The sequence below is a fragment of the Primulina eburnea genome, chromosome 13, assembly GCF_022965805.1.
Source record: "Primulina eburnea isolate SZY01 chromosome 13, ASM2296580v1, whole genome shotgun sequence".
In the NCBI taxonomy this organism is placed as follows: Eukaryota; Viridiplantae; Streptophyta; class Magnoliopsida; order Lamiales; family Gesneriaceae; genus Primulina; species Primulina eburnea.
In genome coordinates, this window is record NC_133113.1 from 28,129,521 (window position 1) to 28,157,293 (window position 27,773).

The window sequence follows — 27,773 nt, forward strand, 5'->3', positions numbered from 1 at the left end:
GAATAGTCCATAGTCATTACAATAAAAAACCTAATTTAATTTGCTAATATATGTCGTGTCCACTTTTTATAATTTATATACTTTTTAACTGGCTACTTCTTACAATTTGTGATATATTATTTTGCATCATGAAATTTGAGTTAGAAAATATAAAAACTGCTTCTTATTTAATGGTTAAGTCCATTTAATTTCTTCAAGTGAAAATATCGATTTAATAATTTTTTAGAATTTGCGGTTATGAGAAAAATCATAACCATTTATAATGGTGCAATTTGAATCCATTTGATTTATAACGCTCCATTAATACTAACTTATTAATATTAGTTAATTACACATATTTGTTTTATCCAAAAATTAACTCAAATTCTACAGACTTAAAGTTATAAATCATCACATTATCCATAAATTAAAAGATAAAAATAAACAATTATGTACGGCTAGGAATTTAAAAAAAAATTCCACTTAACCTTGTATTAACCTGCACCTTTAGTTTGAAAAGCAAACCAGCCAACCTTTGATATGATGACCAACACATACAGAATATAACCTTGCCCAGGCAAAATCGTGGTTGTAAAATCTCAGACAAAAATACAAAATAGAAGTTCAACCTGCAGCAGTAGTGCACAAGATGCAACGCATCTGGGCATCATCATATTCTACTTCATCATCAGCATCATCATCATTTTCATACTTATAAAACAACGACTCATCTTGAGTAGGGGTTGGAGCAGGTTTCTTTTTGCTACCACTAAGTGAATTGATGGAATCCATCAAACACGTCTCGTGATACGCATGACAGCAGTAGAAAACATATATGGACACATTATGTATCGAAAATGGATCGAAACACATGCAACATCTTGCGCCACCTCTGATTTTTGGCTTCACCTCCATGCTTCTGAGGCTCAGAGATCGGTCATACGACTGAGAGGACTGGTTTTTATCTGTTTTAGTGTGGGCCTCGTCTTCTTCGTTACTCAAGCATATAGCACGTCTGGCTTCCTTGTAATACTTGATTAACAAATTAACACAATCGGCCTACAAAATTTTAAAATGATGATTATAAACCATTTCACTTTGACAAGGCCTGCAAGGAACTCTTGAGCAAGGATACCTTTAGGATATCATTACAGCCATGTCTGAGGGAAGTTTCTGTTCTATAGTCCGTGATGATTTTAACTAGACGATCACGCAACCTGAAATGTTTTGATTTAGAATCGATGATCTTCATATGTAGAAAAAAAATTCTGAAAGGGAACAAGGGGGAGTCTGATGTTTTACAATTTGGTGCTTCTGTAACCAAAAACAAAGGCAAGAAGCTAAATGTGTTTGGACTGTTGAGTGACACGAGAAGGGGAAGACTTCACCAGGTTTCAGTGTATGGAAATTCTGACAAGGACCCAGTAAACAGGTCCTATTAGCGGTACCAGAATACTCACAACACATCGTAAGGGAATAAAGATCACACTCTTGTAGCACCAAACTGAAATGAAGCTGAAGTACTATTTCTTACTAAATTTTACCCCAGTGACTATTCTTCCATGTAATAAATTCACCAAATACGCATATTTACTACAAGAGAAACCAAAAGGTCCAAACCATGGAATGTTCTTACCGGGGTATCTCCAAACCATTGGGAACCCTATTTACAATATACAAGGGATCAAGATTACCAACGGTATGCTCCAAAAGTACCCCTACCTGCCAATTGGACAAAGAATTTAATAAAATCAACCAAACGGGAATTTCTAGAATAAAGTAAATGCAGTCTACGTGCATTTGGTCAGAGGCAGTTGACAACTTACCATCTCCGGTTTGTTTAAACATTGCTTAATAAGTTCTTCCCAGAGTTCATCATCATTCTGCATACTTACAAATTCTATTGCCTGCAAATAATCAAGAGACGTAAATATCTTATCACAACAATGTTTCAAAACTAATCAATGGACAACGGAGCATTAAGATGGTCACCTCTTCTATATCCCCCAACTTATTGATAATTACAGCCAAGGCTTGCTTTGAGTTTCCCATTCTTCCAAGAATAAAGACTTGCTCTTTTAACAGATCTCGCTTAACACAAATTTCATATGCCTGTGATTGGTTTTCATAAATCATCTATGGCCAAAAGATAATAGAATATTAGACACAAATAACACACCCAGGAAGCAAACCTTTTCCAGCGTATAATGCTGACTGTTTCGAAGAAAGGAAAGCAACATTTTTGGATCATAGTCGGCATAGAGCTCAACCTGTTGAATGTGGTCCAAACATGGAAAAACTGTCATCGACATGCCGTGCGAAAAATATATATCCACTAAATACATATTGAACAGCTTCTTTTCCAATTGGAAGGCCTTTTCCTCATAATATAGGTGGTACTTACTAGCTCATATTGTAAACATATCTAACATCAATACAGAAAATGCTGTCTGAATGGATGTAATAATCATCAAAGACAAAGAAAATGATGTAGACATGTCAAAACATAACATCTTCAATCTTCACCCTGAAAGCTACACATCACCTACAGTACTTACCAACACTTACGCACAGTCAACACCAACGGCATCATCGCACCAGCCTCCATCATGGATACCATTGCCCATTCATGACACATCACAATGGATTATACCTCTTTCTTTTCACATCAGATTCAATTCACAATGTTTCATTTCTATTTTGGGTCAATTCAAATTTCACTACCCAGAGGGATTGTAAATATGGCTTTAAATGAAAACTGTTCTTCACTTAGTTTACTTCATATATCGGAACTAACGGTGTTTGGCATATTTCAGATTATCCTTGGCCAATAAAATAAAGTGATTGAAAACTGTTGACGTGAAGATCATTGAAAGATAAAGCACTAGCAGAGGGGATGTTCAATCTCCACAAACCTGCATGTCATGGAACTCCATTCCAGCATGTGGATTTGACACAAACAGAGAATGCAGATATAGTTGCAAAAAGTATCGGTAATCACATTTATTCTTCGCAGCCATAAGTTGTGAAACAACATCAGATGGGCTTATGAGATCTCTCTGCTGGATAAACAATGGAACTGCACGCTTGCAATCTATCATCATAAGCTGTGCAACCTAAAACGCATGCGAAGGAAACGAATTTAACTGTTTAAAAAAAGATTATGAATATGATGCAACATATTTGTCCTGAAAATACTGCTCTACACGGTTAGACAGAAATGTGATTTACATTTAGTTCTCCAATTATATTTCTTACAGCATGACATGAATTGGTGGAATACGCACAGCCAAATATGGACTTTGACAGTGGAGCAAAACTAAATAAAGAAGTTTTGTGAAGCCTTTTTGGGAAAGAACTGTGGGGCAAAAGAATTTAAAGAAATGGAACCTGAATTCAGGGTCTCATAAAGGTAATAGAGGGATAAAATCTAGCAGGGAGTAACTATAGGTTATTACTTATTATGATAATGACTCAATCTACCAATATAGGGCTGAAAATACCTTCTCCCGAATGACATCATGCAAATCATGTTTCTCAATAAAATCAAATACACCTGGCTTCATAAGCTGAAACACAAAGAAACTAATGTTAAATAAAGGACAAACAAGTGAATTTAAAGGAACAGTAACTTCAATCCCATACTCTGCAATGGCACATCGCAACCATTTGAAAAGGGTTCTGAATGTATTTACTGACCAAACTTGAATCACTATGACTAACTTACATCAGCATACAGACTGAAGGCTTTCTCATATTGCCCGTCAATTACATAAAGCTCAGCCAGAGCCTGACATGGAAGTAGCACCATATAAGTTACATGAAGAAGCATGTGTCGAACAGAATTTCCTGAAACTAACCTCTTTGAGTTCATCAGTCGTAGATGACGTATTCAGCTGAGGTTCGATAGCTGAGATAATGGGCAAAGCAGAATAAATTACGGGTGGCCAGGTTTTAACAGTTGATAGGAGATCCTTGTGAAATGAAGTATTTGTTGCCAAAGCAACAAGAGCAACCTAGTTAATCACAGAGATTCATCCCCAGTTACCAATTTGAAATAATTACAACACAGAAAAGATGGGAGGCGAACTGTATTAAACACTTGTAATTACACACTTCATAGGCAGTATCACGTAGCCTTGGATTTTCAGTAGGAATGTAGGGAACCAGCACGGGAAGTTGACGGAGATGAGCAAAATGGAAAACCCATCTGAATCAAGTGCCACACCGCCAGTTAATGAAACAGACTGAGAAAATGCTTATCAACTAGATAAGTATAGACAGATGAATGCATTTACTGTCTTGCCTTTCCCATGCAGAAGCTGATCCGCGCAATAATTTTGGACATAATGAAGCCGCTTCAGCATATTTGCGTTCCACAATTAGATGGTCAAGATATCCCGATCCCACCTGTATTGATTTGATAAATTATTGTATACGTTCTGTAAAAGATTATCCTTACAGTGCTCTGCCACATCACCATTATATTGTGGCTAGTTATTAAAGAGTCTTAACACTTGCATTATAATTATTTAAAATCTACAAGCACCTTGCTTCACAAAATCAATTTAGAAAATCTAATTTACAATTCTATCTTCGCAAGAGCTCTACAGCTAAAACAACATATAAAACACTTCCATTCTGCATAAAAAGACTTCTTGCAATAATCAGCATATGAGGATCAACCCCATGCTTCACTGCGGGTTATTAATTATTATTCTAGTTATTCTGAATATTGAAATTTGACATACTTTTCCAGTCACAGCACAGAGCTCCATGGCAGAAGAAGTAAAACCTCCAGGAAGTCGAACATTATAATTATAAATAATAAAAGAGAAAGCATTGGATATAGCAAGTGCCAAAAGGAAAAAGAAGCCACTTATTTAGATTCTCAAACTTACAAACAAACATTAAAATTACGTGAATTGCTACTACTCTTGCATTCTGAAAAATTTTCAGAATTACACCAATGCAAACCAGAAATACCTGTTCTGGTGTATGAAAATATTATCCATCTTATTATCAGTCATAAAAGTACTTAAAATATATACACTTTGAGTGTATTCAACCTTCATGCATTGCAATTATGAAAAGCTGTGATACAGTATTACTTCGATGTAACAAAGATCAAGATAAATATTCTACAGAGCAATTATTGTTAGCAATTTTATTTTTGTTGACCATTGAAAAACAACATTATAAGCTCCCTGAGAATTTATTCACACTCATCATATTTCACAATTGTATGGTTGAAATAACATATCGAATTTGTAGCCAACAACTAGTAGAACCCATGGCGAAAAACTTAAAATTAGCACTCTAACTTCACTGCACTTGAAAGGAATAGGAAAAAGAATCTACAAGTATGGTATGTGTCCAACAGAAGCAAAAGTCACGACAGATGACAGTAGGTAGCATCACTAGCTAAAATAACTGACTAATCTTGGACAATGAGCAACAACAGATGCAATTCAAAAACCTAGCACGCCCAAATTTAAACAAACTACCTCGTCAAGAAGCTCACTCCGTGCCTGACTAGCTTCAACCGCTTCCAAGGCTTTCTCATGCCATCCATGTTGAACCAGCCACGCTACGTGATCTTCTGCATCCCTAACAGCCAAAAAGCAATTAAAGATTCATAGTTCAGAACCTTTGACTAACTTCAAACGAAATGTGAACAAGGTGTGACGACAATAATCAAGAGATAACGACTTCTTATTTTTTCCATTCATCTTATTTGGTAGAATATGGGGAGATTGATTTTCTATACATGCCGGATTTCTAGAAATATTAATCAAAAAACAAGATAAACATAATGTTATGGCTGCGAGTAATGGATTGCATAATGGGGCAATTTATGGGATGATCATTAAGATCCGTGTTTATTTTAATCGGAGGCTCGTCAGAGAGAACCGTTCGATCTCTTGGTTTTGAGGTTTGTTGAGAGAAAACCTTGGATCCCGTAATATAAGATCGTGAATAATGTTCATGATAATTTTATTAATGCGATTCATCTCTATATATAATAGAGTACACTAATTCAAATAAAGATAATTAACTTCTAAAAATAAAATATCATCATATCCTAACCAAAAACAAAAGATCATCATATCCTAAACATAAATAAAAACAAGCAACCGGGCACACACATTGTGTGTGTGTGTTTGTGTTTGTACCCGTATTGTTTGACAGTTCTGATATAGTTAAGATTTAAAAAAAAAATGAAGTAAGATGATTTTTCTTACAATTATAAAATAATAAAATTGAAGCATACTCTATAAAATTAAATATGTACTAGATTTAGCAGTTTTGGAATTAAGAAAAAGGCTTCGCCAAAGGTGGTTACTATTAAACTCTCTTGCTTTATTAGTAGTATAGATATCACCATGTCCTAACAAAAAATTAAAGATAACGGCAAATCCTATAAACAAAAGATGATAACAGATCAATTTATTCTTTGGGTTCGACTTTCCACTTGCTGCAATTGAATATTACATGTAAGGCCCATGACACATGATAATGATATAACAATAGCTGCAGCAGCAATATTGATAATAAGTTGTAACAAGTCTCAAACGAAATATTATGACAAGACATAATGTTTTTCTAACTCTCTCTATAAAAATTAATCACAGTCAATGATGCTAATGAATAAGGACCAGAAAGAAACCAACTCTTAACTGGACTGACTTAAAATCTTTCCATGCATGTAAATCGCATGGTGTTTCATGACTTCATACTCTTCCAAGTCACAACAGCCTACTAAAAATTAGTTCAAATTGGTGGAAGGTACAAACATGATTGATTGGTCAGCTGGATGGAGCTAAAAGCCACATGGCTTAGCTATTCAAAACACATAAAATGACTGAATTGGTGTTAACATATATACATGAAATGTAGTTCCTTCCAACCAACAATGTTTTCACACCATATAAGTGTATCCTAAGTGTTCAAGACATTGCTACTTGCTTATCCTTGCTCCTTTATTCAATTATGGATCTTTGCAATGATATCAGGTGCCATTGTTACAAAAAAGAACAAAACTAAGATAAGTAAGCAATATTCACGTTTACACTAAGTAATAGGTTTTACAAAATAGCATGTCAAATATAAGTTATTTTCATGTTTCCAATGCGTCATCTGATATAAAAACAAAGATATCAGGAGAGTATTTAATGGAAAATAAGGAAAAGGTATCACTAACCTAGGTTTAGCAATTACAACATCCTTTGGGGACACAATGTAGTACAAGGGTTCATCTCCAGCAGCCCACTGACCACCAGCATAGCTGCTACCTAAAGCACAGGCACAATGGCATCTTCACCACGTATATCATTTTAACTCACAACAAAATGAAGTAGCAAGGGGATAAAATCACTTGTATTTTGAAATTAGATTACACATAAAAACAAGCAAAACCTGAGAAAGGAGAATGAGCAAGGGAATAATCTTTGGCCTTGTAATGTTCGAAGCCAAGAATAGGTAGCGCATCAGTTGCCAGCTCATCATTAGTCCGAGTGACAACTCGCACTTCTGGTCTCTGAGCATTTCCCTATTGTTACAAGATTGACCCACTTAAGTGGTTCGTTCACTCAACTTCATAGAGAAACAAAGGGAAGATCATTCTGTCAACATGCAATGTTTTCATAAACAAGCCAACATATGGTTATGGTAAAGGTGGTCAAGGGATCATACAAAAATCAACCTCCATTCCTAGAATGTGAAATATCCACAAGACCAATCATAGAAGACTTATAATCCAATCCAAAGACACTAAAACCATAAAAACAAGCCATTAATACTTTCTAAGACAACCAACTCTAACAATACGAGACTAGCATGGATTGACAGAACTATAGATCAGTACAACGAGCATCACACAGTTATTGTTGCACAAAGCTAGCAATACCGTTCCACGAATTAAATACCTGGCGTGAAGGAACACTGCTGCTAAAGTCCTTCTCAGCATCTTCTTTCCCAGGGATATATGCTAGAACTACCAAAGAATCCCCAAAGGGCGCAATTCCTGAAATGAAATAGCTGGTTTGAAAAGATGCCACAATATCCACCTGGTTCATGCTAGACATTGAAAAATGCTTAAATGTCCCCTCAGCACCATTATTTTGGTTGGTTCTAATTGATGCAATTTTAACAGATGTTCCCCATCCAATGACCAGCAGAGTATCATCCTAATGCCAGGATAAAACACGCAATATAAAACACATCATTATCTGGAATATTGCTAAGCATTTATTTCAAACGGTATTCAAACCTGCCAGACTAAATGAGGGAGCAGAAGTTCAGGGCGTGGGATCCCTCGAGGTCTTTCGATGAACGTTACACGCTGATCATTAGAAGCATCATAAACTTTTACACCAGCATCATTAGCCCAAGCAATGAGACTAGTTCTCCATTTCACTGCATGAATTGGACCTTCACCAGAGTGCAAAATCTGGGAGAAAGATAATTATTCAACTGAGCGGCCATAATTTCAGAGAGCTTGAGAAAACTTAACACGGGAATAAAGCATGCCAGGAACCTAGATATACCTGGTCTCTATACCCTATCCATTTCTTCATGTTGAAGTATAAGTTACCAGCTAAACCTCCAGTAACAAATCTTCTTGATGATTTTCTTGAATAATCTGGGTCTAATGCAATGGCCTTCATGGGGCGATGGTACTCAAATGTCATTCTCTCCTCAGTAAAAAGACTATTTATTACAACAGAACCATCATCAGAGCAGCTTCCAATGTATTCACCTTCTACGTCAAAGGAAAGATCATTTACAGCAGAAGTGTGCGGATTGAATTCTTTAACCTGGAGAAAAAAAGTTATCCATGTGATTGTAAGGTGAGTTACTACTTTGTCAAATAACACAACCAGGTTATATCATCAACAACTACAGGATTCTAGTATAAGAGACTCTGATATAATGTGTGCCCTTTACATTACAGAACAAAGTCATTGGCCATGCTTTTAAATACCCTGAACACCAATCATTGCTGTTAACCTATGAGATTGTATATACTTAATCAAGTTTTTTAGAATACAAAAGATTAAACTTTTACAACCAAAATACAAGAACCAGACTCACTTGATTACCAAGAAAATCAAGAATGTGAACGGAGCCACCATGAGTACCCAGCGCAATCATTCGTTCGGAAACGGCAATACACGAAGCGGCGTCGCTTTGAAGGAGCGTGGGCACGCTACCGCCCATCCTCTGGTACTTGAGGCGAGGCTCATCTTCCTCCTCCTCGGCCTCCGAATTTTCTTCGTCCGAATCTTCCTCTCTTTCGTCGTCGCCCTCCATTCCGTTCTCCGACGGCTTCGGTGACATTCTGGTTAAGCTTGATGCGAAGAGAATAGCTAGCTATTTATTTAATAAAAGTTGTTATACTCGAAGGATCTGGACTTGCTGGATCAAGTTTATTTCATTTGCCATTTGACGAATAAAAATAATTTGTCATAATTCATTATAATAGTTTATGGGAGTAAGTTTTCTGTGAGACAGTCAACTCTATTGATATTCACAAAAAAAATAATACGTTTAACATAAAAAGTAATATTTTTTTATGAATGACTCAAATAAGATATTCGTCTCACAAAATGCGACTCGTGAGACAGTCTCACATAAGTAAATGTGTAACTTATTTAATTTAATAATAATTTGACTTAAAATCAGTTTAAATATAAGGTAAAATTAACTATTTAATTACTTCATGTATCGATTACGTCATTTATAATAGATCATATATTAGTTTATCAATTTAATAGTAGTTTGTGTGCTAAACTATTTTTTATTCTAGCAATTAATATCATAAAGTAAAGACTATGTTAAAACATTTCTAAAATATTTTGCTATTAAAATTTTAAAATGTAAACCGAGGATGATTTCTTATTTGATTACTTATGTTTTAAATTTTACGTCTCCAATTTTAAGTTCCCTCATAAAAAGTTTTGTTAGTTAATTTGACACATTTTAATAAAAGATTATAAAGCATTGTTAGATAAGCAACGTTCGGGAGCCAGTCGAGAAAACGACATTATTTGGGATTAGAATTGTCAAAATAGATCAGATCCATCGAATTGCACATCTCACTTCAAAATGGACGAGTTGAGTTAATAATTCCCTAAACCCTAATATGCACAAATGGCAGGACAAAGCATAGTGAGTAGGGATGTAAATGAGCCGAGTCGAGCCGAGCCAAACAATATCAGGCTCGAGCTCGGCTCGTTAAACTATTTTCTCGGCTCGGGCTCGGCTCGGGCTCGTTACGAGCCTTTGGTTTGAAGCTCGGGCTCGGCTCGTTCGGAAGTTATAAGACGGCTCGAACATTTAGCGACGACTTTTTGAAACACCTTTTAAGCGACAAACCGTCGCTGATTAAATCGGCGACGGTTTTTAAGCGACAAACCGTCGCGGATTATATTAGACGAGAGTATTCCTACCCACCCAACGGACTGAACGATCCGACCCACCTAAACGATGGATTGTGGCAGGTCGATCGGGTGGGTATCAGACGAGAGTATAAAATTATTTTTATTTAGAAAATCATTCTTAATTTTTATGGGAAAAAAATCATAACTCATCCCCAAAAATACATAAAAATAATTTATTAATAAAGAAGAGGAAAAAGGCACCAAAAATAAATTGATTGATATTAAAATGCTTGTGTGACATTTCTTTAAATCATCGTATGTTTTCAAATTCAATACAAATAACAAAATTGAGATCTATGCAACTGGAGACTGAGTGACGCCACGTATAATGTTCAGTGCCACACAGGGCTGGTCAACAGGAACCTGAAATTCAGACCAAATAATGTTAATTTATTTTTTATTTGAAGAAATTAATTAATTAATAGCATATCAGTTTTATTTATATATATATAATACAGTTTAATGTCATGCACACTTATGTGAGCACCGATGAGGTGTCACTTATCCATTAGATGTCTAATTTTTCTATATTTCATCACATCCAATGGATGAGTGACACTTCATCGGTGCTCATATAAGTGTGCACGGTAGATGAGCAGGATACCAAAACTATATATATATATATATATATATATATATATATATATATATTTGTGGAAATTAATAGGGTTGGTTTCGATCACCGACGATTAATTGGTTTTCTCACACGAAAAGTTCTTCCAAGAGATTTTCTGACACACTTGGATATATATATACACAGAAAATGAGAGCACCAAGGACACGCTTAAGTTAGGAGAGTCAATATTTATTAGGCAAAAACTTGTGTGAGATGGTCTCACGGATCTTATTTGTGAGACGGATCTCTTATTTGGATTATCCACGAAAAAGTATTACTTTTTATGCAAAGAGTATTACTTTTTATTGTGAATATGGATAGGGTTGACCCGTCTCACAAATTAAGATCCGTGAGACGGTCTCACATGAGACCTACTCTATTTATTAATTGTATTTCTTTTTAAAAAAATACAAATTTTCGGGATCTGAGTTGACTCAAACCCAACCCAACCCAACTATTTTTTTGGGGTTAGTTATTGGATCCAACTCGATCTGACCACTTCAAAACCCCAAAAAATCAAACCTGATTTTTTTCGGGTTGAACTGTATCGGATTGATGAGTCGTATCCGATTTTGACACCCCTAGCTCAAGTTGAAAATAAACACTTTTTTTAAAAAAAAGCTTGTTTTTAAATCCCTAATAATATAATTAAATATAAATTCAAGATTTTATCACTCCGAAAAATACATATCATTGATATCAAAATTTGTCATACATATTTAGATATTAAAAATCATAAATTACTGTCAAATCTGAAACATTTAATTCTGAAATATCATATATTTGTATTCATTTTTTAATATATATAGCCGAATTTATCCGAAAAAATACATGTAGGCCCAACGAGTAAAAAACATTTTTTAGATAGTCAAGTGAGTTGAGGAAAAAAAGACGATCTGACTGATCTGAACACGCATTTAACTATTGAGACGAGGATTTACTGACCGCTAAAAAACACATTAAACTCAAAATTTCATATTCGAGAGAAAACAATTGAAAATAAAAAAGACTTACGAAGTGGCCAGCTCCAAGGATCCAGTAGAATTGTAAGTTCCTGTAAGATTTGAAATAACCCTTTGTCATCTTTTCCTGCCCACAATAAATTGGTGTTCTTTCCATGCTCAAGAAACTTCTCAGCCCATCCCATCTGCCGCATAAACAATTACATGTTAGTTGTGTGTATATATATATATGTGTGTGTGTATGTGTGTGTAAATATGTTAGAAGGAAACCTCTTCTCTAACTTACTTGAGCTTTGACACCCAATCTTCAGTTCCTTTTGTTGAGCAAATGACATCTAACTGCATCATCATGGTAACCAGTTCATATAATTTCATTTAATATTTTATTATTTATTTAAAATATATGAAGTCCATATTCTAGGTAAAAAATATTACTATTTCCTCGACAAAAACCAATTTGTGTAGAATGAGAAAAAAAAAATCAAGAAAAGAATTCTTACCTGACCGCTGTAAATGGTCATATTGACTCCTTTAGCTAGTAACTCACCAACCTGTGAAGAATAGGTAAGATAACATTTAAGCAAAAACAGAACCAAAGAAACCTCTATAACTCGGTGAAACTGGCTTCTGTCGGCTCAGAAGTGGAGTTAATGTAGCTTAAATATTCATGAAACATACTCAAAAGTCAGAAATCTTGGGCGATCAAAGACTCTAACTAAGCAAGACAAGAACCAGAAATAAATATTTTCGGCGTAGAGTCCCAAATTCTGTCAAGAAATTAACCGTCTACTTTAAAACAATGAAAATTTTTGTAATATGAGATGAATCGAGAAGTCAGTTTCACAAAATACTTAAATCTGTCACCTCATCGATCCTTGGCTTCATGAAATCTGCTTCTAATGCAGAGAAAACAAGATCTGATTGCCCTCCCCATCTGCAAACACAACACAAGACCATTATCAAAATGAAAACAAAAAATTACTGAACTGCTGAAAATATTTCATCTAGAAAAATATCACATACTGAACATTTTTTGGTATGATCTTCAGTTTCTTTTTTATCACGCCATTCATTAAACTATCAATATCAACATCACCACCAGTGGTAGACCTCAACGAATTCAAATATCTCGAGTATCGCTTCATCGCTATGTGCTGAGATAGCTCCGAAGTTGTCAATGATACAGGGTCCATCCCTGAATCCAACAGAAAATTGTAGAAATCCTGCAAATATTCTATCACGAGTAATTAAAACCTTCGAAAATTGAGTTGTTGGAAGGAATTTTAGGGGTAGCTACTAACAAAGAGTCCGAGGAAAAATTAAAGGGACATGGTGAATTTTTACCACCGAGTTACTGCTAGCAGTAATAAAATTCTCCAGCTCGCTCCATGATTCGGTAGCCTCTTCGAACTTACCGGCATCAAGTTCTTGTTTAATTTGCTCAGCCAAACTGTTTTCTGAATGTAAATTTATCAGCAAAACAACATTTATTTTCTTCTGAGAACAAGAACATGAATGAAGCAGAAATAGACCTGTTTGATTTTTCTAGGCCATTGTTGTCTAGCCTGGAGACATCTTTGAGGAGAGGACCCCATGAAAACTGCATTAAACATGTTAAATCTTGGAACATTACTAGACTAAGTTGCAAAGCTAAATATCTACATTTAATTTAGAATGTTGAATTCATACCACAAAATCTTCTGGTGAAATCCAAGTGTCGCCCAATGCAATTCCTAGATACACGATACATTATAAAAACCATAGAACTCAATGAATTTCATGATTCAAACTTGGGTTTTTCTAAAACATTGAAATGTTTTATTTTTTTTATTTTTTTTCATTAGAGAATAATGATCCACCTCCAAGTTTGAGCTTTAATTTTCCAGATTCTATAGCTTTGAGAACTGATAATCCAAGGGTAACAGCATATTTTCCTCCATAAGATTCTGCAACAAAATAAAGAGGGCTCTTTTGGAGGGTATGGTTTCTATTGAAAACTTCAATCAAAAGTGTAGTTAAATCAGTCGCAGCTTCATAATCAGTTTTCACGAGAATTTTTGGATCTTCCACAAAACTATATCCAGTTCCAACAGGATTATCCTATACGAAAACAAAACAAATAAATACAACAAAAAATAAAAATTACTGAACAATGAACATTAAGCTCATTCAAAGGATACACAATTCTCACCACAAATAAGAGATCAGCAATGCTTAGCCATGTCGAATTCCTTGGCTTCAAATCTGTATCCAACGGCCCAATTTCTTCAAAATTCCCAATCCCAACTCCAGAAGCACCCTAATTAACCAGATTCAGACAATAGAGTAAAATTTCAATCAGAGGAAAAGGGTATCATCCATTTGACAATGTGAATCACGATTTGTGCAATGATCTTTGAAAATGTAATAAGTAAAATACTGTACTGACAGGTCCACCCTGCAGCCAAAGAATGATTGGCCATGGTTTGTCTGGATATTGATCCCTGTTTGGACTTCTGTAATACCACCAAAACATATGGGCTTCTGTTGCATATACATACGCAATGCAGCCCAAACAAGACACGAAGTCAGAGCAATAAAACGAAAGCAATTCTCAGCCAAAACATGAGAAATAAGCGGTAAAAATTGAATCTTTTCTATAAAAAGCAGCTTACTGGGCCTGACTTCAACATATCCCCACGCCTCTGATCCATCTCCAGTTCCCGCAGCTTTGGCTGCTGATACTTGAAGAAAAAGTGGAATCCAGAACACAAGATAAGCAAAATGAGGTGCAACAAAACGGGACTTTTTCATCACGAAAACAGTAAAAAGGTGAACTTTTCCACTTCACAGAATTTTAAAAATGAAAGGAGTGGGCAGTGTAAGAAGTGACCAGTGGGAATGTGGAAGCGGGGTTTTATATGCAAAAAGGTGTCCTTGAGTTTTTGACTCGGCTTCAACGGAAATAAGCCAAAAAAGTGGGGGTGCAGATCAAGAGGAGAGGCCAAAGGTATTTGACTTCACGGTTTATTTCTATTGAATTTTTCAGCGCTCCATCCATGACCCTTTTTTATGGATAAATTATTAAAATTATAAAAAATTATTTGGTTTATATATATTAATTTATTATATTTATTTTATATAATTTATAATATCATATCTAAGATTGGATGGTAATGAAATAAATATATGATATCTTTATGTATACAAGTATATGTGCTAAAGTAAAAGTATATAATGTTTTAATGTTTTTGATACGTCGCCTAATAAATTTATTCGAATTATAACATTTATTTTTAAAACATAATTTTCTATACTATATTTTTAATTTTATGTATTTTTGTCAATATAGTGGCATCATTGATTAAATTTATCGAAATAGCTTTTTTATTATTATTATCTGGATGAATAAGTTAAAGTTTTGATTTGATTTTTATAAGCTATCATTCGAATTTATTAAAATAATTGCCGAAATATATTTGTCCATTTTATCAGAGTAATAGTAAGAGTATGTTTGGACAAATAAAAAAAACAAAAATTTGTGTGAGACGGTCTTACGAATCGTATTTTATGAGACGAGTCTCTATTTGGGTCATCCATGAAAAAATATTACTTTTTATGCTAAGAGTATTACTTTTTATTGTGAATATGGATATGGTTGACCCGTCTCACAGATTAAGATCCGTGAGACGGTCTCACGACACACTCATAAAAAATCGGATTTGGATTTGGAATTAGATTTGGAATCCATGGTTTTGGAATTCAATTTTGGTGTTTGTTAAAATTTTTAAATGCAATTTGAAATTTGTTTTAACTTTAAAAAAAATTCATTTTATATTAAAAATTCTTGTATTGCTATTTTTTAAAATTATTTGTTTATAACAATACTTATATACATATTTATATTTTTTTACCAAGGAAAAAATTTATTTTCGAACATATAAAAATTATTTCTAATTGAACATTTTTTAAATAAATGCAAAAAATTATAAAATTTATTATTAAAAATGAATTTATCAAATTTTGATAAATTCAGCTTTTACTATTAAAACAATTTTTTTTAATAGAAATATTTAAAATTGGTTTTGAAATAATTTCCTCGAAATGTTTGTGAATTGATGATATGCATTTTTGGATAAATGGTACTTTATAAAATTTGAGAAGAAAATTTTAAATTTGTGAGCAAGTTATAAAAATGTATTAGTAAAAATACTTTTATTTCTTTTTATGACCTAACTTTCATGAAATCCATTGAAATCTTGTCTATTTTGTAAAAATTTCAGCTAAGTATGTCAAATCCCACCAAATTTCATCAAATATCACTACCATTTTGAAATTGCATCTTTCCAAACTTCAAAAATAATATTTTCAAATCTAAATCTCACCGAATCCTATTAATTCCAAACATACTCTAATGATAAAACGGATATGTTTTAGCACATGTATCTTAGAGTGAGTATCATGTAAGATTATCTCACGGATCATAATCTGTGAGACGGGTCAACCCTACCCATATTTACAATAAAAAGTAATACTTTTAGCATAAAAAATAATACTTTTTCATGGGTGATCGAAATAAAACATCTGTTTCACAAATACGACCTGCGAGACCGTCTCACACAAGTTTTTGCATGTATCTTATACATTGAATTCGATAATATCAACATTTCACGTATATTATTATTTAATTCTATCAATCCACCGATGATACAGCTAGCTAGGATCACCAAGTGATATCGTGTATCGTAAGTTTATTTATCATAATATTTTTTTAAAAAAAATATTAAATACGGTGAAAATTTACAAATAAATATTTTTAATTCTAAGAATATGTATATAAAAAAAATATTAAATACGGTGAAAATTTACAAATAAATATTTTTAATTCTAAGAATATGTATATTTTAATTTTAAAAAATAAAAGTGGATGTGATTTGTTGATCTATAGACTATACTATATTAAGAAGGCCGTTTTTGACTTTTCTTAGGCAAAAGACGAATTTGAAAAAATAGGCCATCTTAAACAATAAATTATGGTACATATTTTATCGATGAGAATTTTTTTTTAAAAAAAATAACAAAATAAAATTAAATAAAAAAAATAACTTACATATTATAAATTGTGTCATTTGATAGCAAAAAAAAAAAAAAAATCTAAATTTCTTTTACCAAAGTTTTCATTTGAGTAGAGCATAAAAAAAATTAATGAATCACACTCCATCTTTTTCTTTAATACTTGATGAACATTCACTTTGATTGTATCATTTTTCAAATATTTCTTTCATTTTTCGAGCAACTAAAATTATTGGAACAATTTTATACTCCAAGTAACGAGATATGTATGTAGTATTCAATTTATTCGACTTAAGAAAAAATGAGAGAATATTCACCTTTTTATGAAAGAAAAATTTCCTGCATTTTGATATCTTTTCCTATTATCTTATTTCCTACTGCATTTGAGATTTTATTTAATGTTCATCTAAAAAAATAAATTTCAAAATTCCAATAATTTTCTTTATTTTAAAGATATTTTAAAAAAAATTAAAATATAAACCATCTTTCGACTAGAATGTAAGTAAACCCCTACTCAGAATTTTAATATTTCAAATGAAAAAAATTATAAAATGGGTCAAATCGAGGCACAAAAATGTAATGAATTTATGTTATAAAAGGATATCTATTTTCGATTTTCGTTTTGTATAAAATATCATCTCATTTTAAAACAAAAAATGTGCGATTCATCATTTTTTTTTATCTTTTCTGTCGTTTTTTTTTATTGCTAGCCAGCTTAACTTGAATTTTTTTTAAAAATAATATATATACCGAGTGGACAAAATATTAGATGGAATAATAATATTATCTTATCTGATAGTTATTATTGCAGAACAATCATTGTTTTTGTTAGATGACACATCGAAACGTGACATTCGAACTTCTCTACGATATTTTAAAAAAATTGAGTTACATTGTTACCAACAAATATTGATAAGTGGCACATATAATTTTATAAATATTATCTATATTAGAAATCAGACTATATATATATATATATATATATATATATATATATATTATTGATTTAAGTTAAGTGAGTGGAAAGTTTGCAGCCAATAACGAAAGCGACGGGTTGTATGAAGTCAGCTCAAAAATCGTTTGGGTGTGAAGTGCTTTAATATTTTTGAAAGAAAAAAATTAATATATATATATATATATATATATATATATATATATATATATATATATATATATATATATATATGCAAAAACTTGTGTGATACGGTCTCATGGGTCGTATTTGTGAGACGAATATCTTATTTGGGTCACCCATGAAACAATATTACTTTTTATGCTAACACTATTACTTTTTATTGTGAATATGAGTAGGGTTGACCCATGATTATGATCCGTGTGACAGTGTCATATGAGACCCACTCATAAACCATTTATTTTAGAAAAACATTTATATTTGCTCCTCTTTTGTTCGAGTCGAGGGACCATTTGCATACAAAGTGTTTTCGTGCCAAATATTCGCATGCTCTCTCACCCACGCCACTAACAAACATCAATGCCAAATCTGATTGAATGCTTATTTTTATAGAAAGTGTGTACCCAAAAATATTGACTAAATTAAATCCCATAAATATAAAGCTTGTCACATTTTATTTCTATTATATTCAAGTAGATATTGCTCCCTCTCAACTAATAAATATATTTAGAAATGGTAAACACAAATTTTAAAAAGAACATATAAAAAACTAAACATGAAAATATATTAAAGTTACGTGGATATCTGAAAAAAAAGTAGGTCTTTTATTAAATGGTCTCACGGGTTTTTATTCGTGATACAATAAAAAAAATAATATTTTTTTATGGGTGATCCAAATAGAATATATCTCCCAAAAAATTGATACATAAGATTGTCGTACATAAGTTTCTGTCTCTGAAAAATTTCGTGACATTTAAACAAAAGAAATATATGGTTCATCTATATAAATGTCATCTCTGTCGGATGGATTGATAGGCCCAGAAAGAAATATATGGTTCATCTATCTGGGTAGTGCGCATGCGAGGTCCAATTTATGTAACAGTTCAGCCCGTTAAATTGCAAAGAAAGCGATGAAATTCAACTGCTGAACACTTTTTTTAATCCTAAAAAATCTTATTGTATTTTTAAAAAATTTATGACAATAAATATGTGAACAAAACCTATATTATATAATAGTGAAATCATTTTGTGAGGTATAAAAATTGTTAAAGGTTGTGTAGGTTTTTTTAGCACTGTTTATTTTTTTGTCGCCTTAGTTCGATAAATCGGATCGACAGGTGGAGAATGAAGTTAATTTGAAAATTCAAGATTCATTCAATCGCATACCAAGACAACTAAGGTTGCAAAATAATGATGTTTATTTGGTATTTTTCTTGGCATTTGGTATGAATTAAGTGACTGTAAATATATATATATATATATATATATATATATATATATATATATATATATATATATTTGTGTGTGTGTGTGATTTCGTAGGCTCTTTATTTCTTTGTTTTTCTGATATTAACTTCCAAGGTCAACTCATCTAAACCTCAAAAGCTTCTATAAAATCTAAGGTACATTTTGAGATGAAATTTATGAATTTTTCAGTACACACTGAATATCTTCATTTAAGTGGCCCAAAAAAAACCTTATTTACTTTATTGAACTTGTGTGCTGATATATATATATATATATATATATATATATATATATATATATATATATATATATATATATATGTATATAACATAACATATAATATATATCTTATGTTTACTAAAAAAAGCTCTAAGTGAACATCTACAAGATGTTTACGCAATAATTAAAATTAAAATAATATATTTTTTAATTTAAAAATCATAAATTTCATCCTTAATTTTTTATGTTTTCAAATTTTTAATTGTATCATAAACCATATTAAAATTTTGAAAAGATAAAAATTAATTGTATCCTAATCTGGAGTAAAAATTATAAATTTAATAAATTTTATTGATTTATAATAAAAATAATGTCTTACTAAATATATTTCACATCAAATCAACTATTGGATAGAGTTTATGCAATCACTAAGATAAATTATATTATATAAAATATAAAATTGTGGAGGATGAATAATTTTTTTTTTAATGAATCATCAACTTTTAAAAATAAAACGCTAAATATGTTCATAGTATATGTTTTACCAAAACGCTGAAAATTTGACATGAATATTTCTTTAAAAATCAAATAAAATTATTAAGATATGAAAAAAATTGAAAAATAGCAAATGTTATGAAAGATGTATGAATATATTTGTTAAAATAATGATATATATTCGAATATTTGTATAGGAGTAGGTCTTTTGTGAGACGGTATCACGAATCTTTATCTGTGAGACGGGTCAACCCTACCGATATTCACAATAAAAAATAATACTATTAGCATAAAAAGTAATATTTTTTCATGGATGACCTCACAAACTACGACTCGTGAGACCGTCTCACTCAAGTTTTTGCCTTTGTATATAGATTTAGAAAATCTATTTTGAAAACTATAATTAAAAATGTGATGTCTTTTGAATAAAATATATGCAAGTAGTTTATGTTAGCTTGAAAATATCTTCGTTTTGGTGATAACAATCAGTTTTTTAGTTGTTTTAGGGTACAACTGCTATTTTTATATATTTACAGGTTTTTAGCTGGACACCATGAAGTGAAGTCTGATAACCTATTCTTCAAGATCTTGTTGGACTGAATAAATCAAATAGTCATGTTGATAGTTAGGTTGCATTTCTATCAAGCTACTTCCACGACTCTAACCAAACTACGTTAGAAAACTAAAACTGCAGTTTAATTTCTAGCTAGTGGTTCACGTCAGCAGTGTGTACATATACCAAACAATGCACATTATCTGCATTTCCAGTTGTCTTTAATAAGATAAAATTATGCACAAATTTTTCTCTCTCATATATCAACTTTTCAAAAATTGTTTATTGTTATAATTGGATACATGCCAAGGTTCGTTAACTGTTACCTACGAAAGGAAAGAAGACAAAAATATCTCGCTTTTGTGTCGATAATCAGTACAAGTATCCATTTTATTGAAGATCTTATTCTTGAAAGAGTTAATCTATATAAGGCGTGATTCAAGATTGAAGAAGACTACCGAAGCTTACACGATTTGTCTTATCAAGGATTTTGAGCACTCTATACTGATTAATTTTATTGCTGCTCTATATCACACACATTGTTCATGTCTGATCATTTGGTATAATTTGTGTTGTCTTATCAACCCTAGTTGTTCAAACTATCTATTGTAGAATTGTATTTGTATATGTATCTGTATGAACCTAAGGTTCAATAGATATTTTGGATTTGTTTGTGTAGAAGATATTAAGAGTTTTAGTTTAGATATTTGATAAGTATTAAATGAAGTAGTTTTGTACAAAGAGTTGTATAAATCATAATATTTCAGTAAATTCATTTCTTGAGTGTAAGAAGATGAGATGTAAAAGGATATTTCTTCTGAACTTTCATAAATTTTGTGCTCTTTATTTTCAGTCACTTAACATCTACTTGTTTCCATATATCTGTATGATAGTTGTGTTAAAAGACTACTTAATTGAATATATATTATATCTCTTGTTCAGCCGGACTTTTGCTCACTTGAAAAATCATTTTTAGTGGTCAAGTTGCATTTAGCCAGTCTAGAAATAAGCATTTTCAAGCAACAACTATTAAGACCAGCTAAAATTTTAAAGGAAATTTTAATGAGTTTATTCATCTCCACTAAAATCTTTCTCCGATCCTAATAAATGGTATCAGATAGGGTTTTTCTCGACCTCTTAAGTGACATTATTTAACAAGGTTATGATGTTTTCGAAAAAAAATTATGATGATTGGAAAATTTATGCAGACACATTTAGCTGCCAAAGATAATGATATGTGATATGTCATCATTGATGATCTTATGAATATCTTGAAAACCAATACATATAAATGTATAATACCCTATGATCTGATTAACGTTGATTATGTAAATTACGAGTCGTAAATCAGCTCATAATATAATTATAATTGGAACTGAAATTTGAAATTTTGGAAAATATAAAATTATGAGGGATGCGATCGTGCATATGGACTCTACATAAAATAATTTATTTAATTTTAAAAATAGTGAATTATATTTTTAAAATAGATAATTATTGAGATTTTATTCTTTCAAAAACCGTGTATAATAATTAGGTTACGAAGTTTTCTTAATGGTTAAAGTTCTAAAAATATTATTCAAATATCAATTATTCCTTGTTTGGATTTGATGGGTCCAAATCATATTTGTAGATAATTAGCAACCATGAAATATCAAAGATCAATTAATTCACGGTTGCCATGTGTGTGTCTATATATATATCACTATAAAAAAAAATCATTTTTCAAACCGTCGCTAAATTTGCGACGATTTATACAAAAACCGTCGCAAATAAAATATTTACGACGGTTTAACTAAAACCGTCGTAAATATTAGCGACAGTATATAAAACGTCACTAATTAGCGACAATTTTAAAAAAAGAGTCGCTACTTAGCGACAATTTATGATAAATTGTGGCTCATTAACGACATTGCATGGGAACCATCGAGACCTATCGCTAATTGGCGACAGCTGTGTAAAATCTTAAGCCTGTCCCTAATTAGCGACCTTTTTTCAAAAATCCGTCACGAAAAACTACGGTTTTATGAACCGTCGCCGATCTAAATCAGGTATTATGAAAACGATGTTATGTCTGGTATTATATGGTCCGTAAAAAATATGGTTATTCATTACCCCTACGATTGATGATTTAGATTGGAGATTTGATGGAGCTTCGTTGATGCTGTCATATGGATATTCTTTTATACATGACCGAGGCAGGTATGCCTACTCGAGATTTGATATTTGATAGCAATTTGTTTGATTCTGATACATACTTAGTAGATGGACAATTGACCTGATACCTCCACGACATGTATGTATTGTATATCATATATTCTTTTATAGATACATGTTATATTTGTTATGTTTGTTCCATACAGGGTGTTTGCTCACCCTTAAGGGAGGTCTTGTTATCTTTGTGTATGGACAATGACAATTTAATGTATTATATTATATTTAAAGTTTTTATCTATGCAATTTGCATGTGAATATAGAAAAAGTAAATATCAGAATGAATACAATATAAAATACTATTAAAATAAAGATCTTTTGTAACATAAGAGTTAACAAAACTCGACACAACAGCTAGTTCGTACCACATCTACTCTAACACACGCATCACACAACGCAAACACAAAAGGTGCTTTCAAATTTGTTGCACGGTACACACGTACATATAAACACTACGCACAACCCCTAGCCTGTTAACATCTCGCAATGCAACACAATAAAATTCAAAAAATAAAATATTCATAAAAACCATTAACGATGACTCTCTAGGATTCCTTCAAATAAACGAGATCAAATTTCCTTGTTTTTGCGTAGAGATGATTCAAATATGACGTCGGTATTTTTTTTTTACTACAGATACGGATATGCCTACATCTTGAAAACATCTTTAAAATCCAAGGTACATTATGGGATGAAATCGATGACTGAATTTTTTTCAAAAGTGGGCCAAAAAACCTTCATTTACTTTTATTTTATTTTATTTTATTTTATTTTATCGAACGTGTGTGCGCTGAATCCGATGATGATGCATATCATTGAAATGAATGACAACAAAAGAGATAATGTTGTGTGTGAATACACGGAAAGTGGCCATGTGAGGGAGGCAAACGGGGTTGGCGGGGAAAACTCCACGCCCATACATACACCAATCACATGTCCTTTTTCATATATATATATATAATATAATATGATATAATATAGCTAGAAATAATATGCCACGATTTCAAAACGGCATCCTATGCAAATAATTTGTATATAGACAGACAATTGCGAAATTAAATTTTGTGATGCGATTTATCAGACCCGGAGTATAAATATACGTACGTTTTCACAAATAATTTTTTGGATATAATTACACAATCTTACAAATATTATATTATAACACATAAGTATACCCCAAAAAACCCAAAAATACATATTAATTGACAATACACGCCTAGCTAGAATCAAATTTACCCAACCAAACTAACAAGAATTAAAGGGAGCCGAGGGGCTGGTCAATTGGATACATCCCCGTCACTCTATACTGTGAAAAATCCAACTAAAACTCAAGCTAAATTTCTACGAGGGTAGGGCCAGCGCATTATTATAAGGGACGAATCAAAATTTTGTTTCATAAAATATATTATATTTTTAATTTGTTTATTTATAAATCATATATTAAAATATCTATGCCTCAGCCTCCATTTCAGCTTCTCTTCCAATCTACCAATTATTATATGAAATATAAGTGTATTTTTGCCATAAATTTTTTTTTTAGCATTTAATGTGAAAGGCACATGTAAATGTTTTTATCCTTCCCTTCTATTTTTGTCATGATAATTTCTTTTGTTAGACTACCTGGTCCCTATTTTTTGATCATCTATACGTACAATAACGGAGTTTGCGAGGTTGACAAAACGTAGATAATTTCTAACTTTTTTGACTTCGAAGGCCGTTTTTATGCAAAAATTATTCTGATTTGTTTTAGTTTTTTTATATAAAAAAAGTTTTTTTTTTTTTTTGAGAAAATTTTTATTACATAGTCCTAATTCCAACAGTCTAATATGTAGGCTGAAACATGTTCGACAAGCTCGTTTGTCTACTCTTCACTTATCCCATACAAAACTTACACCCGAAAGAGACTTCCATCTCTGCACGTATTCCAGCTTCTCTTCCATTCCCGATATCCATGTCTGAAAAAAATCACCCAACCACAAAACAAGATGCAGTTCACATACAAGAAGATGAACAAAAACAAGAAGATGATGAGCAGTCGAAGCCAAACGGCGGCGATGAAGGGTACAAAACTCCCGATGCCTCAAAACATAAAATCCCCGAGTTAAGCTCTAGCTGCAGCCCCCCTCCGCCGCCGAAGAAGAGGAAGAAGGTGTTTCTGCACAGGGAAAAATTGCCGAAACGTGAGTTGTTCGAAAATACAAGCCAGAGAAATAAAGAGGAATTAGAATTGTTCTTCCGATCACTTCCGGATGATTCTAGAGTTTCTCCGGAGCCAGCAACGAAGAAGCGGAGGACAGACGATAAATGATTAATTTTTTTGAAGGTACTATTTATTTAAATTGGTGTAAAAAAAATTAGGGTTTTGGGAATAATATATATATATATATATATATATATATATATATATATATATGTATGTATATTTCTGTATTTATTTTTATATAATTTTGTAAAGATAGAAATTTAAACTAGATGTGGGTTAAATTTACACTATTATTTATGCTCCAAATATGCTTGTGAAGTTCCAATAATAAAAAATTCGTTTTTATAGGCTTTATTTTCTATTAAATATCCAACCATGATTATTAATTTACCAATTTCAATTCAGTCTTAAAAGGTATATATACTCATAAATTCTCACAGAAAGTTATTAAATTAGTTTAATTTAATATATATATATATATATATATATATATATATATATATATATATATATATATATATATATATATATATATATATATATATATATATATATATATATATAGACCACTCCTATATATTATCCTAGGATTCCTTTTTATTCAAATTTGAGCCGCCCATTGTTTTTTGTTCCTATTGTCACAAAGCAATAAATGATAAGCATTGGGTACCAAAAAATGTATTATCGATTCAAATTTTTGTCATAAATGATAATATTAAAGGCATTTAATTAGTTTTGCTCATCACTTAGTTGGTTCTCGATGTTTCTTTTTAATTTCTTTTCACGTATACTACTACTACTATTTTTCAGCTAAAAACATGCGTAAAAACTTATTCTACGCCACAAGAAATCACTATAACATGTTTAATCATTCAATATTTTATCACATAAGAATAAAACTTAATTTTTATAATTGAAAATGAATGATTTTTCATTTTAAAAATATGATATTGTTAGGATCGGTAATGTGTTTAGATGAGTGAATAAACATTTTTAAGATTTTTTCGAACGGTCTTTATATTTGGCTGTGCAATACCTGTTTTTATTAATTATAAGGAAACGGACTAACTAAAAAATAGTGTGGAAAAATGGTTCGATGATTCATTTGATTATTATATACTTCAATGTAGATAATCAACAAGATAAGGAAATGCGGTAGGGTAAATGGTTTGAGGACAAAATCCTTCTGTGTCTCTCCTTTTTCTACTTAGAAAGGAATTAACTAGAAGATTTTGGTTTTATAAATTTTTTGTAACAACTCGCTTCAATCTTATTTCTTATTCACTACCTAAGTTGAAACACCTAGTAACTTTTACAGCGCGGTTGAGAATTTAAGTCAAACAACCAAAACACCACAGATATAACAAAGAATGAATCTTAAGATTTAAAATTCTTGCAAATTTTCGGACGATCTCTAACAGAAAATGATCGAGTAGTTGTTTTGAAACTTTGAATGATCCTTGTAGATCTGATAATATATTAAAGAAGCTTGGTGAGCAGTGTATGATATATATGAGAAATGTACTTAGAAAAAAATTTTGAGTATGCAAACTTTTTTTTTTTAATTTGTTGCTTTGAATGTATCTCTTTTTCTTTCTTTTTATGTATCGAGTTCTTGCTTGTATTCTCGATATATAGTATTAGAGTTTTTTTTCTCGTTCAACGACTTTTTGTACTATAGTTCGACAATATGGATACATTATTGTCACGTGCTGCAACTTTCATTAAATGTTCTTTAATGTATTTCTTGTTTTTGTGCTTTTAAAATTCTTTATTGTACAAAAGCTATCAGACAACATACTGATGAAATATCTCATGCAGATGAGAGTTGGCAGGATGTGCTAATATTTCTATATTAATCTATCGATTGATCTGTTGACTTTCACAAATATCTTTAACTTTGTTCGCTCGAGAGTTAATTTAGTATACCTTTGAGCGGTCCGGTCGAGTGACAGATTAGTATAGTATAACTAGTTGAGTAGCTTTCGGTAGAGAGACTAAATAGATTGTGATCATTTACCCGCCTTTTGAACACAGGTAGTATATTGCTCTTTGTCTTTGGTAGAACGGTCAAGTACCTAAATACAATAATAGTGACAACTTATTTTAATACAATAAATTATTGTTTGTTATCACCGAAACTAAGGAATTTAACATATACATGCTTACTTAATTTTGGCAAAGTCTATATCTTGTTTATCTTGACCAGTAAACATTAAGAAGCTTGTGTAAGTCTAGTTCATGCCTCTATGTTATTTTAGATGAATAAGATTTGATTTCAGAAACATTATTTACATGTAAAGTTCGAAAACGTTCATTTTAATATTATTAGCCATCTTAATGAGAATAGTCTCTAATTTATATCGATAGGTGAATTTAAGAAGCATTCTTAGCATCATCCATCTTTAACTTTGTTTAATTATTTTCCTATAAAACAATATAATATATGATCAAGCATTTGTAGTTTTGTGAAAAATAGAACTATATTTATAGTTCAATTCCAATATTTTAAAGTGTACGTCATTTCAAACGTCACATGTCGATACTTCTTCTCCCGAATGACAATTATTGCATTCCACAAAATTATCTCCCTAATAATTGCACTCATTTCTATCAATGAAAATCAAACACGTGATCATCTTGATTATGATACCA

The 27,773-nt window shown here is 31.6% G+C and overlaps 2 protein-coding genes across 4 annotated transcripts; both read right to left on the reverse strand.

The window, feature by feature from the left end:
- Positions 1–433: 433 nt before the first annotated feature.
- LOC140808979 (vacuolar protein sorting-associated protein 41 homolog) lies at positions 434–9,388 on the reverse strand. Of its 3 annotated transcripts, XM_073166399.1 has the most exons (20): positions 9,076–9,388; positions 8,529–8,798; positions 8,252–8,431; positions 8,096–8,168; positions 7,908–8,005; positions 7,399–7,531; positions 7,184–7,274; positions 5,487–5,589; positions 4,286–4,389; positions 4,096–4,189; positions 3,840–3,995; positions 3,707–3,769; positions 3,483–3,548; positions 2,895–3,095; positions 2,172–2,249; positions 1,972–2,091; positions 1,806–1,886; positions 1,616–1,701; positions 1,115–1,196; positions 435–1,038 (listed from the first exon to the last, which is right to left on the reverse strand). In XM_073166399.1, exons 1-20 carry the CDS (start codon positions 9,319–9,321, stop codon positions 604–606), a joined length of 2,760 nt encoding a protein of 919 aa, XP_073022500.1. In that variant the 5' UTR covers positions 9,322–9,388; the 3' UTR covers positions 435–603. The 3 variants fall into 3 exon arrangements, with proteins under 3 accessions (XP_073022501.1, XP_073022500.1, XP_073022499.1); XM_073166400.1 differs by having other exon boundaries at positions 434–1,038; positions 7,908–8,168; positions 9,084–9,342; XM_073166398.1 differs by having other exon boundaries at positions 7,908–8,168; positions 9,076–9,387.
- Positions 9,389–10,619: 1,231 nt separating this feature from the next.
- On the reverse strand, positions 10,620–14,946 carry LOC140810581 (serine carboxypeptidase-like 51). The gene is made up of 13 exons (XM_073168425.1): positions 14,657–14,946; positions 14,431–14,525; positions 14,194–14,301; positions 13,862–14,102; positions 13,692–13,735; positions 13,535–13,602; positions 13,347–13,452; positions 13,026–13,225; positions 12,867–12,936; positions 12,503–12,553; positions 12,289–12,341; positions 12,055–12,187; positions 10,620–10,787 (listed from the first exon to the last, which is right to left on the reverse strand). Exons 1-13 carry the CDS (start codon positions 14,793–14,795, stop codon positions 10,719–10,721), a joined length of 1,377 nt encoding a protein of 458 aa, XP_073024526.1. The 5' UTR covers positions 14,796–14,946; the 3' UTR covers positions 10,620–10,718.
- Positions 14,947–27,773: the final 12,827 nt, after the last annotated feature.

Coding starts and splice junctions, on each gene's coding strand:
- LOC140808979 (XM_073166398.1), bottom strand. CDS start 9,321: ATGTCACCGAAGCCGTCGGAGAACGGAATGGAGGGCGACGACGAAAGA. Junction 5,590..7,183: donor GTTGTAATTGCTAAACCTAG/GTTAGTGATACC, acceptor TTTGGCTGTTAG/GGATGCAGAAGATCACGTAG. Junction 3,549..3,706: donor CCTTCAGTCTGTATGCTGAT/GTAAGTTAGTCA, acceptor TTTGTGTTTCAG/CTTATGAAGCCAGGTGTATT.
- LOC140810581 (XM_073168425.1), bottom strand. CDS start 14,795: ATGAAAAAGTCCCGTTTTGTTGCACCTCATTTTGCTTATCTTGTGTTC. Junction 12,188..12,288: donor GATTGGGTGTCAAAGCTCAA/GTAAGTTAGAGA, acceptor TTTATGCGGCAG/ATGGGATGGGCTGAGAAGTT. Junction 10,788..12,054: donor TCCTTGGAGCTGGCCACTTC/GTAAGTCTTTTT, acceptor TCTGAATTTCAG/GTTCCTGTTGACCAGCCCTG.